Source organism: Tripterygium wilfordii, chromosome 22 (assembly GCF_013401445.1).
Source record: "Tripterygium wilfordii isolate XIE 37 chromosome 22, ASM1340144v1, whole genome shotgun sequence".
In the NCBI taxonomy this organism is placed as follows: domain Eukaryota; kingdom Viridiplantae; phylum Streptophyta; class Magnoliopsida; order Celastrales; family Celastraceae; genus Tripterygium; species Tripterygium wilfordii.
In genome coordinates this window covers 2,772,926-2,787,483 of record NC_052253.1, presented here as the reverse complement: position 1 = coordinate 2,787,483, position 14,558 = coordinate 2,772,926, and the positions used below count along the sequence as shown (strand labels likewise).

The window sequence follows — 14,558 nt, the reverse complement described above, 5'->3', positions numbered from 1 at the left end:
CCATTTTTACAATAGTCCCCAACACTTTTGGTTTTTTCTATCAACCCATATACATCAATAATATTGTTCGATTTCTGTGGATAAATCGGATTCACATAGCTTTACCTTTCTCAAAAAATACTCATCCCAATAACTCTTGATTTTTTGTGCCAACGCTTGTAATTATCAATCAACAATTTGAGTACCGCACGAGTATGCTTTGTTAAATATGTTGACCTGGACGCATGGATGTAACGTCGGGACCTCAGGTCACCACCCTGGTGACCGGAATCCTGAGGCGAGTCTACCCATGGAAGCGGAGGCGCCATTAGCCGTCGTCAGTGGCTAGACAGTGATCGAGTCATGGATGGGACTCAGTGCCCCGATTGATGGTGTTGACCCACTTTGGGTACTTGACCAGTGAGAACAACTTAAGCCCAATTGAAAAGTGTTCGACCCATTTTTGGACTTTTATATCCTCTTATAAGTGTTTAGCCCATTTGAGATATTTAGGCCCAATTTGATAAGTGAGACCATATTTTGAAATTTCTGTGAAATTATCTCTCTATTTGCCTAGTACTCGTTATTTATTTTGTTTTTCGATTCTTACATGCTATTTGTTGAGTCGTAACCGTTCACTCTTTCTAAAACTCCTTTGTGCACGTAGTTAGGCATGCATTGATTTTGGAATCGGGTCGGTAGTGATTTTCGAAATAAATAAATTCATTTTGTAAATCTTTCAAAGTTTACAAACATTATTAAAATATTTGTATGTATTGATTGAAATAAAAAATTATTTAAAAAAGAATTTAAATCAAATAAACATGTCTTGGTTGATTAATTTTTTTGTAGAACCGTGCATTTTATTTGATATGAACATTTTGGATACATGAAAATCATATACATAATATGATTACTGAATAAAGAAATGCTTTTGTTGCTGCCACATCAGGACCCAAACTAACTCTATTATTGTCACGTCAAATTATAATAAAGATTAAATTAAATCAAATAAATTCCAAGCGAAAATGATTTGTATCCCAACAAATTTTATCCCAGTAATATACCAGTCTATCTGACAAAGCTGACTAAACATGACAACCTGGCATTAATTAAAAAAAAAATCTTTTTCTTTTTCATTATTTCCCTCTCTTCCTTATCTCTTCTCCCTTCTCCCTTCTCCCTACCTCACGGCCAACTATGGCCTCTTCGCCGTCCGGCCACTGTTCGCGCCACCGCTGGTGCCAAAACAAGCGCCAAGCCATAGGGCAGCTACCCCAGTCCTCCACCGACAGCAATGGCCAAGGTTTTCGCTGGAAAAAGCCTACACAGCTGCGATCCTCCTCTACTTCGAACTGCCGATCCCGCCACCTCCGGCTTCTTCTTTGCACGCCGTCACCAGTGTTGGACTCCCTGAGGTGAGAAGCACCTAGCCCAACCCTTCGCCGGCCATAACAATTATCCGAAGTAGACAACCCCTTTTTGACCCGGTTTTTCTTACTGGAAAGAAACCATTACTTGCAAAGTGCTTTCAAACTAGAGACATCGCATAAGACGAATTTCTCTCTGAAAGCTCAAATGCCACAAGCCCCCCAACATAGTAAGTGTTTCTTAGACCTTGAATTTCAGACTCCAATTTCTCATAAAATCCTTCTTTCATGTCCACTCGAGTCTTGAATTTAAGTTTAGGTTTTGCAGATTGTTAAATTCATTAAAAAAAAATTATGCGTAATATATGTGAAATTATTGGCTAATCCATGCTTTGCAAAACCCCACAATCAGTCCCTTAGTTCCCAATTAGTCTCAATCATCATGTTTAGGGCATATAAATCAAAAAACACAAATGACACTAGTAAACCCGTTATTACATTATTTTTTGAATATTGCAGATTATTAGCAAATTGTTTTTTCAGTGTTCGAATCGTTATTACATTATTTTTCAGTGTTTCCATATAGTCATTACATTGCTTTTAGAAACAATGTAATTACTACAAAATAATACATGACATAATGTATTATGTAATACAATTGATCAATTTTAGTTATTTGTCAATAATACATATGTTAAACTTCAAATTTCAATGTTTTTAAAATAAACAATGAAATTTCTAATGATACACATGTAATTACATTGTTTTCATTATGAATATATGAACAAGGATTTATGCTTCTTTGGAAAGTGAATTTAATCTAAATTTCATCTTTTAAGGCCTAATTTCAATGTGCTTTTGAAAACTATTGTAATTTCATTTTTTTAGTATTCAATATTTTTATTACATTGTTTTTAAGTTATCCATATTTTTATTACATTGTTTTCAAAAACAATGTAATTAAGATCGACCTGATAAAATGTATCGACAATGGATCTTGTTGGATAGAGGTTTACATACTGAGTCAAACCACTGAGAAAAGAAGACGGCTCCCGACCCAAAGCCACTGAGAAAACAAGAGATCTAAGTCAAACCATTAAAAAAACGAAACGCTAGTCAAACAATTACCCAATTTGTAGGGGATTCAGAGTGCTTTTGTTGTGCAGAGTGTTGAGCTTTCTCAATCATGGTTTGGTCATCCAACAAAGATAGATACAGTCCAGAATAATGTAATTTGTAGTGACGAAAACATGGTTCAGGCCCATTTTCTTCTGCATGAATCAAAGCCCGGTCAATTCTTTTGATTGATGAAGCCCACAGCCCATTCTTTGCGTAAGTCCACTATGATCGCCCATGGACTATACGAAAGCAAGCCCAAAGCCAATCTCAAGTATGACAGGCTGACAGCCATCCACTCTACTTTTACCGTTCGTATTACGCGCATGACAAGATGCTATATCCACATCATCTGATCTCGGGATACTTGCCGTCCCTATCCCCTTGTCACCTTGTCTACATCATTGGCTAGCCATAATCCCCAAAGTTGGTGAGATCATTTTTCAAATGAACTGGTCTAAATGGGCGACAACGTTAGTGCCGCTGTTGAACTGTTCAAATGTGTAAAAAGTCTCACATCTAAAGATGTGGGCACTCATGCCTTATTTATAAGGCTAAGCCCACCTCTTACCACCAACAATGCCTTTTCCTAGGCTTGAGTGGGTTGGGTCTAGCCCACCTGCTTGGGCCTAAGGAAAAACAAAGTCGTGCGGGCTCGATGTATCCACTGGAACCGGACAACCAAAAGCGGGGGTGTGGATTTACAACATGGTATCAGAGGAATTCGTTCCTGTTGGACATGACCTCTACTCCACTTGTTGGGTCTGGCATAACCCAGCCCACAAGTGCGGGGGAGTGTAAAAAGTCCCACATCTAAAGATGTGGGCACTCATGCCTTGTTTATAAGGTTAAGCCCACCTCTTACCACCAACAAAGCCTTTTCCTAGGCTTGAGTGGGTTGGGCCTAGCCCACCTGCTTGGGCCTAAGAAGAAACAAAGGCGTGCGGGCCCGATGTATCCACTGGAACTAGACAACCCATATTGTTGGTGTGTATGAGGGTGTGGATTTACAACAAAATGTGGGTATGACCAGCCTTCTCGGAACTTTTCACATAAATAGAGAGCTAGTCATTTCATCAAGAGCCTTTTCATAAATCTTTGCTGAGCCCCATAGATGAGGTCAACCCACATTGCATCAGGCTTGTTGTCATTCTAGTTTGGTTTTTCATCTTGTTGTCTTGTCTCATGGGGCTTGCTTCCAGCATGATAGGAGTGTCGCTCCCTTCAACGCTCCTCGTCCTTGTGCAGATCCCTCTTTAGGATTCGCCTCTCATACTCACTTTTGGTGTATGAATGTCTGCCATTATCCTCTTGCTTCCAGTCCGACTTCTGATCTTATGTTTGCCATGTAGAAATTTCAACTTGACTCGTCATGTAAATATATCTCTTCTCACTATGGTCGCCAAAATATAGTAGACAAAAATTATACCATCTTGGCCGAACACTCCACGGTACAATCCTAAGCTATTCGGTTAAAGCCTATTTTGGTCAGTGAGTTTGACAATCGTTGTTTGAGTGTCGGAGTCACAGACACTCAAGTAAGTCTCAAGATTATTACTAGTATAATAATCACAAGTAGTGCTTCATAAATTAACTCGGGGGTGTCTCTTCTTTTTATAGTGGGAGAATTAAATGTATCTTTCCTGTTGTTAGGCTAAACTTATGAGATGATTATGCCACATCCCTTAATTCACGACTAATTACTCCCTGAAGTCACGACCATCATGATACGAGCTGGACAGTGTGCGTCCCCTACCACACCATTGTCATATGCATAATAATTCCTCACATGCCTATCCAATGGAGGTCTGACACGTGTCCCTCATTCATCGTTCCCCCGTAATTAGTTTTTATTTTGAATGATGATATTTTTAAGGGGGAAAAAAAACACTTTGCCCTTCGCACATTAACGTTATTTTTAAATTTAATTGGCCAAAAAAAATAGATGCATTATCTTTTATTTTTTATGTAAAAAAGAAAAAGAAAATACTCATTCTTCTAGTGAAGGTTTTCAGTTGAATATTCAAAGGACAGAGAATAAGGACGATGGGCCACGTATGCACCTCTCCACGTTGACGTGGGAGAAAAATAACGTATCCTTCTCGTCCTCAACTAACAAAACAAGCAGACTCAATTGAATTGATTAAACCTAAAACTATCAGAATCACCAACCCAAATTCCCCAAATCCTTCTCTCAATCCATCCCAAAATCCACATGGATCATCAACTCTGATACTTTCGATTCCTAAGAGTTTCTCCTCTTTCAGGGTTGCACCGGCAGAGGCCCTACTCAATCGCCGATGTCTCTCTCCTTTCACTCTCGTTGCTTACTTGTCCTGTTTTGCTTCATAGGCTTTGGTTTTGATTTTGGGCAGGCGTTCAAAGTCCCTTTTACAGTTAAAGATGTGCTTCCAGTCCTGCCGCGTCAGATTTCGTGGCCAGTTTTGAACAATTTTCACAGTGCGGTCGATTTGTTGCCGTATTTCGTGGGATCGGTGACCCCAAATAATGAATCAATCGAGTGGAAAGGAGCTTGCTTCTATGGAAACGAGGCACGTCTTGAGTTTACCGAAGGTGATCGAGATGATACGGGCTTGGGCGGCGGCGTTCTCTATCTCAAGGTTTGCGCTATCCCCTACTCATCGAAATTGTGGGTTTTGAGCCATTGTTGGTGTAATTATGGTTTTCATTTGTCAATTGTGCCTTTTGTATCTTTGCTTTTGAATTACTTTGTCCTTCAGATTATGCTGGTGACAGTTATCTAAGAACTATAAGATTTGTTTGTATTGTATGTATATATTATATAATACAAGTTAGGAATTAGTAGCTATGTAGGTGTTTGTTTAAATGCGACTTAGTAAATCGGTTCCAAGCGCTCTGAGCCTCTGACAGTCATATATGAACCGTAAGACTTGTTTTTCTCCTCAACTACATTAGCTTTTTTGTGCAAGACATTACCCATGGGAGGGGAAGGACGCTCTTTAACTTAGAAAATAGAGAAGCAGTGCCGGAAACACTGAATGGGAAGAGGAATTTGGGTAGAGAGGTGGTTTGAACTAATCAAACCGTTGACAGAAACTGGCAAAAGTTCTGAAAGAATTATATGGATGAGGTGTCATGGTGTGCCCCTGCATGCTTGGAATGCAAAGTTCTTTCTGAAATTGGAAATCTAATGATTACCAGAATTATGATTTCTTCTCCTTTAAAGGCCATGCTCAATAAATAAGTTATGGCGCAGTTGCTTCACAAATAAAGGTTTTTTATTGAATGAAACTAGGTAAATCAGTTCAAATTGCCACTGTCGATATTTGTTGCTAAAGTTGAACCTCTATCAAGCAAAACGAGTAGAAAAGAAATGGTTGAAAGACATGCATGTTTTGTTATTGTTTTTAATTTTATATTTTTCAGTTTGTTGGGTAGAAGAAAAAAAGATATTTGGCGGATTGTTGGTAGTGCCTTGGGAAAAAAAACTGTTTTAGTTTTACTAGTTTCCTTTGCTGGACTTTTGTTCCACGATATTTTATTTTTCAATAGATCAATTTTCTTCTTTTCAGACATCCGAAGCACACAGCTGGACCTGTATGGATCTCTATGTTTTTGCTACACCATATAGGATTACTTGGGATTACTACTTCTCTGCTCGAGAGCATACATTGGAGTTTGATTCTTGGGAGGAACCTGCAGAGTTAGAATATGTATGCTTCAGCTATTTGCATGTCTAACAAAAGTTAACGCCTTTGTTGCATCAAATGACATTCTCCCTCACTATTGAGCAGGTGAAGCAGCATGGTATCTCTGTGTTCCTCATGCCATCTGGAATGATGGGGACCTTGTTTTCTTTAATAGATGTGTTGCCACTATTTTCTAATACTGTCTGGGGTCAGAATGCTAACCTTGGTTTCTTGGAGAAACACATGGGTGCGACATTTGAAAAGCGTCCTAAGCCTTGGCTTGCAACTATTAATCCTGAAGATGTGCATTCTGGGGACTTTTTGGCGGTATCAAAGATTCGTGGTCGGTGGGGTGGATTTGAGACATTGGAAAAGTGGGTGACAGGGGCATTTGCTGGTCATACAGCAGTTTGCTTAAAGGACGAGATCGGTAATCTTTGGGTTGGTGAATCAGGACATGAGAATGAAAGGGTGTGTAACGTACAACATAATAAAATTTAAATATAATAAGCGTACTGAAAACTGAAAGTCTGGAAATAGGTAGTGAAGAAATTAAGCTGAAAATATTACTTTACATCTGTATGTGTTTAATTCGAATGGTTCCCTGGGATGGAATTGTCTTTACACTATTTACTATATTACAGGGTGAAGAAATTATAGTCGTGATTCCTTGGGATGAATGGTGGAATTTCGCTTTGAAAGATAGTTCCAATCCGCAAATAGCCTTGCTTCCTCTTCATCCTGATCTGCGTGCAAAGTTCAACAACACTGCGGCATGGGAATATGCTCAAAGCATGTCAGGCAAACCATATGGTTATCACAACATGATATTTAGTTGGATTGACACGATTGCTGACAACTATCCACCACCTCTTGATGCTCACTTGGTATTCATCGTTGTGACCATTATTTTTTATTAAAATCTAAATTACCAATTGCTTAATTGTGTCACACCTTTTATAGACAGCAGATTTAATAACTTTTTTGGGACATTGTTTACTATGCATACAACTTATGTTGGCATGTCTTTTTGTTTTCCTAGAGCATGATACTTGGCAAACAGGTTGGGGATTAAGTCTTTCTGCTTTACCATGATGTATGCTCATTGCATGAATGATATGCTTAAGCGTCTGCATGAACGATATGCTAAGTGTCTGTATAAAGGATATGCTCAAATGTGATGAATGTCTTGGCTTGAATAGTTTATGTAATTCCATATATCTGCTTTCTGCTTCCTAATATATTCTCGATATGATGTTGGCACTTCGCAAATATGTGATTGAGCTGGTCAATTCTGATTTCAGGTTATTTCTGTCATGTCTATGTGGAGTAGAGTGCAGCCAGCTTATGCTGCAAATATGTGGAACGAAGCGCTAAATAAACGGTTGGGAACTGAGGTATGTGTTCATACACTTTTCTTCATTGCTCTTTCCATGCTTGTGGGATACAAATTGGTCTGCATTTGATATAATTTTGAGTTTGCAGTCTCTTACTTTGATTTGACATCCAAAACTGTCATTGGAGCCAAAATCTTTTCATGCTGCTATCTTTTATTTAATATGTTGTTTTTTGCCTTTTTAGGGGACGTGAATCTAAAAGTCCCAGGAAGAAGGGCAATAGAATCAATAATAGATTTTGCAGCTTTGTTTTTGGGATCTAATGCTTAAGGGAACCACATATATAACAATACTTGCCAAATGAAAAGCTAAAAATTATAAGTCTTTATCATTGGTTCTCCTTTCATGTAGAAGTGGCTTAGTGACACATTTTAGAGAACAATGCTGTATGAGACTCAGGTATAGGAACAATTACCAATGGAAACTTGGTTAATGTGAGTTTATTTGGTGACATTAAACATGAAACCTGGTTTCTTGAAATATAAGGTTTTTGAATTTCTTAGCTTTTGGATATGTGCTTACCAATATATAAATTCGGCTATCATAAGAAATTATGCAAGGATCTAGATCCAAGCATGTCTAAATTGTTCGTTTGGAACTTGAGGTAACACCTTCAATTTTCTACCGTGGCCTCCATTTTTCTTTGATTTATAATTCTCTTATTTGCATCAAGCTTATATTTTTTTTATCTGTTGCGTCACTAACATTGTGCTGCACTTTACCTGCTGTTTCAGGGTTTAGACTTGTACGGAATCCTAGCGGAGACTGAACGGCGTGGCCTAGCTTTCGATCAATTACTATCCATTCCAGAACAAGATGAATGGGTCTACAGTGATGGAAAATCGACAACATGTGTTGCCTTTATTCTTCAGATGTATAAAGAGGCTGGAATTTTCAGTTTCCTTTCAAACTCTATTCAAGTAACTGAATTTACAGTAAGTTATAAGTGTTTTCTTTCTTACCTTTGTAATTATTACTTTTTTCCCCGGGTTCTTTTGAGGTAGTACAGTTATAACATGGCTTAATTTTTTTTCCCTTTTCCCTCAGATTCGTGACGCATACATGCTTCAGATCTTCGAGAATAACCAAACACGCCTGCCAAATTGGTGCAACAATGGGGATGGTCGGCTCCCGTTTTGCCAGATCCTTGGCGAGTACTGGATGGAATTGCCCCAGTATAACACCATAAAGCCGTATGCCAACATGAATGAGAACTGCCCATCTTTACCCCCCAGCTATGATAGGCCTGTAAGATGTTAATATGTTAATTTGAACCGCCCAGGTTTGTTATGGTTTTCCCACGCACATTGCATATTGCCAGTTAAGCTTGTGATAAGTTATTACCAATCTCCTTTAAGCATCTGTCCCAAACAATTCAAAAATATGTTATTTGTTGTTCCCGTGTAACCAACTTCAGATATTCCTGCTGTAAATATATTTATACTATCCTCTTAATGAGTGTTTCTTAATTCCTACCACCTTTATCTCCCAACAGTTTTATTTTTGTGTCGGTGAATTTGAAAGTAATGTAATATAAAGGTAAACAATTTCCATGCACAAAGCTTTCACAGCGGGTAAGATTGGGGATAAATGTGTGGATATGTTATTTTCATGAATTGAATATGTGACCAAATGTCTTAATGCCTCTTAGCTATATAACATTGCTTTGTACTTTTTGTGTATAGTTGAAACATTAGATGCAGATTTGGAACGAGGAAAAAAACATAGAGCATCAATCCTTGTAATCGGTGAGTTTCTCACTTATAATCTTCTTCGACATAGTGAATACTCGATCTATGCTGTCCGTCGATGTAAGTTTTCGCTGAACCAAGTAAACCTTTTGTGTTCTTTACCGCTTTGATTTAGTTCTCTACAATTGTTATGCCTTGGATTTGTTATTAGTTTGGTCAATCTATTGTGTACGCACTGTCTTTGGATTGATTTCTGTACAACACAACACAAAACACCCCACACCTTATTTAGGTATGGGGATGGAGTTTGTAACCTTGCTCATAAGCTCCACCGAACATGGTAATTAAATGCCAAAAAAAAAAACAATGAAAGTCATATGTGTGCAGAATAAATTAGGGCTAACCGGCCTGTTAAACAATTCGTTAACAATTGGCATATATATGAAAGACCATTATAAGTTATATCGAAATTGAACTTTGATTAATTCAACCGTAATTCAAAGGTTATGGTTGGTGCAAAATATATAATCTAAGATGTGTATAAAATTAATGGTTGACTTTAAAATATTTCCATAAATAGTTTCATGGTTCCAACTTGCAACTACTATTGATAATTGAAGACCCTATTATTCCAGATGAATATGGACTGCAACCATCCTATATTTAACGATTTACATCTTACACTTCACAACTTATTTGATATTTGGTGAGAATTGAACGATCCATGTATCAGAATTTACATGGAGCAAAGATCATAAAAAAGACGATACCATTATTCCATTCATACTACCACGTCAAAGAAACGACGACGTTTCATGGAGTTTCCGGCTTTGACGAGGTGGGTCTTTCTGATTTCTATTTCTTTCAGAAAAACAAACGCAAAAGCATCAAAAAGTCTTGAGATAAACCAGCAAATGTTAGTCATCACATAAATGTCCGCATTATTCCAGAAGAACAAACAAACAACAATAGGATTCCTACGCCGTCTCATTCTCCTTCGCTACGAAACTTCCACAAGTTTATTCAACACATTCAAAGCGGCAATTTCAACACGCCTTCACAAAATGACTTTTCTACAAATATTAATCATATTTATAGTTCTCCTAAACTCGCCGGCTTCAACCTCCTCCTCCTCCTCCTCTTCTTAAACTCTGTCAATTCGCCCACTTTTGCAAAGTAATAAGAGCACACGAAATGAGAATACTTTGTTACTTCTTTGCAATTGTACTGTCAATTTCATTAGTGCCGAGCTCAGCTCACTTCTTCCCCAACATATCGTCACTGCCTCCGCTCCTCCGGAACATCACCGCCGCTGCCGGTCCCTGGGATGCCTTCAAGAAACTCGTTGACTGCAACCCTGGTGACAAGATTGACGGATTAGGCAAACTCAAGAAGTACTTTCAGTACTTCGGTTACATCCCGAATGCTCCTTCAAACATCACTGACGACTTCGATGACTTGCTTGAATCGGCAATCAAGACTTACCAGCAGAACTTCAATCTCAATGTCACCGGAAAGCTCGATGAGCAGACGATGAATCACGTCACCATGCCGCGGTGTGGCAACCCGGATATAGTCAACGGTACGTCCACGATGAATTCTGGTAAAACGACGCCGTCTAATACTACCTCGTCACACCTTCACACGGTTTCTCACTACACATTCTTCCCTGGCATGCCGCGTTGGCCGGTGAGCAAAAGCGAGCTGACCTACGCGTTTCTCCCGGGGAATCAGTTGGAGGCGGATGTGAAGAGCGTTTTCACACGCGCATTCGAGCGGTGGTCGGAGGTCACCACCTTAACTTTCACGGAGACGAGTTCGTACTCCCGCGCCGACATCAAGATCGGATTTTACAGTGGGGACCACGGAGATGGGGAGCCGTTCGATGGCGTTTTAGGAACGCTGGCCCACGCGTTTTCGCCTCCGAACGGGTGGTTCCACTTGGACGGAGACGAGAATTGGGTGATTTCCGGTGACTTGGCGGTATCAGCTGTGGATCTTGAATCGGTGGCAGTGCACGAGATCGGGCACGTGTTGGGGTTAGGGCATTCGTCAGTCGAGGAGGCGATTATGTATCCGACAATATCGTCCGGGACGAGAAAGTTGGAGCTGGCCAGCGACGACATAGCTGGGATTCAACAATTGTACGGTAGAAATCCGAATTACAACGGTTCGGCGGCGACGCCCTCTACAGAGCAGAGGGACACCAATGGAGCCTACGTTGAGGGTTCTATGTGGGGCCTAATTGTGTTGATGACCGTCGGATTTGTCTTCTTGTTTTTGTAAACATAGGTCGACTTTATTAGATTACGATTTTCTTTTTTTGGCCACCCACATACAGGGATTTAGTATTTTCTGATTTTATCATTTTAAATATTTATAATATATATATTTTTTAATTTACATTTGTTATTCAGTTCCAAAGCTACGATGTCTACAATCACAAATTACAACATCACAACTGCCAGAATTGCCTTTGAAGGATATAGCGGCTTTTACCCTCCTACGATGTTCTCAAACAGCAAAATTAATGCGACTGTAGAAGGCGAAATCTGTGATGGAAATAATTCGAATGGAAAGAGGCTCAAGAATGGAACAAACACATAGGAGGAAGAGGCCCGGACTTTATGGTGGGTGGACAAGGTTTGAGTTTGCAATTATTGGCTTACCACACTTGGTACTTGATTATAGACATCGTAGCTTGATTTCCACGACCAGGAAAATAAGGCGAGGATCCAGCCCGGACCTGAGATTTGATAAAGAGAAACCAAAGATTGGTTGGTTCTTGAAGAAGCATTGAAGGGAATGTTGTGATGAAGGAGATCTAGGGCTGGAGAGTGAGTCGAGGAAGAAGAAAGGAGAACAACGGAAATGACCCATCAAGCTGACTGGGATTAAATTATCCACGTGTCGAGTAGTATTCAGCGGAGCATTCACACCACGTCATGCTGATGACGTGGTTGCTCAGCAATCACCGAATATTTTTCATATGAAAGAGCGTGGTTCTACCTCCATATGACACTGTGATGCAAGTCTATTTTTCTGTCCTGTCTTGAACCAATATGAGAGACTTCCAAGTCCATCCTGTATCTCATTGCAGTCTCTGTTTCGCCATCTTTTTCTTTTCTCTTGCCTCTGCCACTCGGATTCTTTTGAATTGTCTTATATAAACCGGACCGCCGCATCCGCATGTCTTGTTTTCAATTCTGTTTTACTGCAGGAAAAATGGGGCTCCCTACGTGTCTGCCAACTTATGAATTAGAAAAAGAGTCTCAATCTAACTCTAGCCATCTTCACTCAGAATCATCAACCTCCTCTCTCGCTTCTCAACCCAGTCTACCATCTGTCCCTTCACTCACTCCACCATCCCAACAACAAGAACAAGTCCTCTATGCACTCCACAACTGCATAGCCTCCCTCAACGGCCACTCCTCCTATGTCTCTTCCCTTGCTTTAGTAGGAAAATTCCTCTACAGTGGCTCTTCAAATAGCGAAATAAGAGTATGGAGCAGAGACCCTTCTTCGATATCTTATTCTTCAGCTGATAATGTAGTAACCACTAGCAGTGGAGGAGTTAAGTCTCTAGTAGTTTTAGGAGATAAGCTTTTCAGTGCCCATCTAGACCACAAAATTCGTGTATGGAAAATCGAAAACACCACCTTAATCCCGAAATTCAAGTGCATAGCCACACTTTCTACAGTCAGTGACCATTTGCTAAGGTGTTTCTGCTCCAAAAACCATGTAGACGTCAGGAGACACAAGAAAAGCACCTAGGTATCACATAGACTCCGTATCCGCACTTGCAATATCAAGAGATTGTTCCCTTCTGTCTCTACTGCATCGTGGGATAGGACGTTCAAAATATGGCAAACCTGTGATTTTAGATGTTTGAAGTAAGCGGCGAAGGCACATGATGATGCCATCAATACCATGGTAGTATTGTTACGAGTCGTATCCCATGATGTATTTGTTTATACAGGTTCAGCAGACAAGAAAATAAAGGTTTGGAATAAGCAATCAGGGGAGAAGAAGCATTCACTGGTGACTACGAAGGAGAAAACAAGTCAGCAGTTAATGCTTTAGCTTCTTAGTCCTGATGGGTCTGTATTGTATTCTGGTGCCTGGGATCGATCAATTCTTGTTTGGGAGAAAGACAGGAGCACGACTGGGAGTGAAAATAGAGAACATATAGTTCTGACCGGCACACTTGGAGGACATAACAAGGCAATTCTGTGTTTGGCAGTTGTGTCCAATTTGGTATGCAGTGGATAGGCTGACAGAACTGTTAGGATTTGGAGGAAAGGACTTGACAGGAATTATTCATGTTTGGCAGTGTTAGAAGGGCATAACATGACGGGGATGCAAGAGTAAGACATCAAAGCAAGTCCTAGATAACATGATCGAGCAGACCAATATTGTGTCTAAACCTAAAGAAGAAAATTCTACAGGTAAATATAACAGGCAAGGATTACGAACAATATACTTTAATGTCATAGTGCAATTTGACTAAACAAATGTCACTAATCTATTTTGTTCTTTGACTAAACTAATGTTTTGGTGGAACTTCTAAAGATTTTATGCGTTTAATTAATTGCAAGTTGGGTGCAAGTTAGGTTAAAAGTCATCTCCCAATGCCTGTATTATAGATCCACCCCTCCTTCCAATTTAAACATATTTATTTATGTTATCAGGGGATATTACACATGGGTCTTTTGGAGACAAGATAACCCTCTCCACCTTCTGTCTACCTACAGATAGAATGCTAACATTCTCAACCCTCGTTTACTTTATAGAGACAGCAAAGAGATCCCAACTAGTTGCTTTGTATGCACATTAGCTGCTGCCAAGTTAAAAGGTAAGACCAAGATAGATATGATCTTTTCATCTCTTGTAATTAAAGTTTTTAGCAATATTTGGAAGGCTACATCAAAATCATGTTGAGTTGTGTATCGGTGCAAGATGACAACAAACTTTATCCAATCATATTACCATTTATTTATGGTCATAAACATAAGGTTTTCTAGACATGTACAGATAGGATAAGCAATATGTTCACGAAAAGAAAATGGCAAGAGTGATGAACATCCTATAACATCATCAAAAAATCACCATTTATTGCATGATACACTGAACTTAAAAAATTAAACAAAAAAAGAAGGTATGGTATGGGGACTACCTGTTGAGAGCCTGCGCAGAAAGGTTCTTCACTCAACTGTCTCTTTGCATCTCCAACTTCCTTATGAATAAGTGAAAAGCGAGCCAAAATCTGAGGTGCACAGTAAGTAAAGAATGATAAAGTAACAGGTGAAATTGCAGTTTGGCAGTTGGTGGAAA

At 39.4% G+C, this 14,558-nt stretch overlaps 2 protein-coding genes and 1 pseudogene across 2 annotated transcripts; all 3 read left to right on the top strand.

Moving 5' to 3' along the window:
* Nucleotides 1–4,551: 4,551 nt before the first annotated feature.
* Nucleotides 4,552–9,011, top strand: LOC119991158. Its single transcript, XM_038837390.1, has 7 exons — nt 4,552–5,086; nt 6,020–6,160; nt 6,242–6,607; nt 6,781–7,023; nt 7,441–7,533; nt 8,268–8,468; nt 8,581–9,011. Exons 1-7 carry the CDS (start codon nt 4,766–4,768, stop codon nt 8,791–8,793), a joined length of 1,578 nt encoding a protein of 525 aa, XP_038693318.1. The 5' UTR covers nt 4,552–4,765; the 3' UTR covers nt 8,794–9,011.
* Nucleotides 9,012–10,156: 1,145 nt separating this feature from the next.
* On the top strand, nt 10,157–11,636 carry LOC119991160 (metalloendoproteinase 2-MMP-like). The gene has a single exon (XM_038837392.1). It carries the CDS (start codon nt 10,419–10,421, stop codon nt 11,508–11,510), a length of 1,092 nt encoding a protein of 363 aa, XP_038693320.1. The 5' UTR covers nt 10,157–10,418; the 3' UTR covers nt 11,511–11,636.
* Nucleotides 11,637–11,767: 131 nt separating this feature from the next.
* Nucleotides 11,768–14,486, top strand: LOC119991159 (annotated as a pseudogene).
* The last annotated feature ends 72 nt before the right edge of the window (nt 14,487–14,558 follow it).

What these genes read in the sequence shown, in the direction of transcription:
- LOC119991158 (XM_038837390.1), top strand. Translation starts at nt 4,766, where the DNA reads ATGTCTCTCTCCTTTCACTCTCGTTGCTTACTTGTCCTGTTTTGCTTC. An exon ending in AACCTGCAGAGTTAGAATAT is followed by an intron (nt 6,161 to 6,241) that starts GTATGCTTCAGC and finishes ACTATTGAGCAG; the next exon opens with GTGAAGCAGCATGGTATCTC. An exon ending in TTCAAGTAACTGAATTTACA is followed by an intron (nt 8,469 to 8,580) that starts GTAAGTTATAAG and finishes CTTTTCCCTCAG; the next exon opens with ATTCGTGACGCATACATGCT.
- LOC119991160 (XM_038837392.1), top strand. Translation starts at nt 10,419, where the DNA reads ATGAGAATACTTTGTTACTTCTTTGCAATTGTACTGTCAATTTCATTA.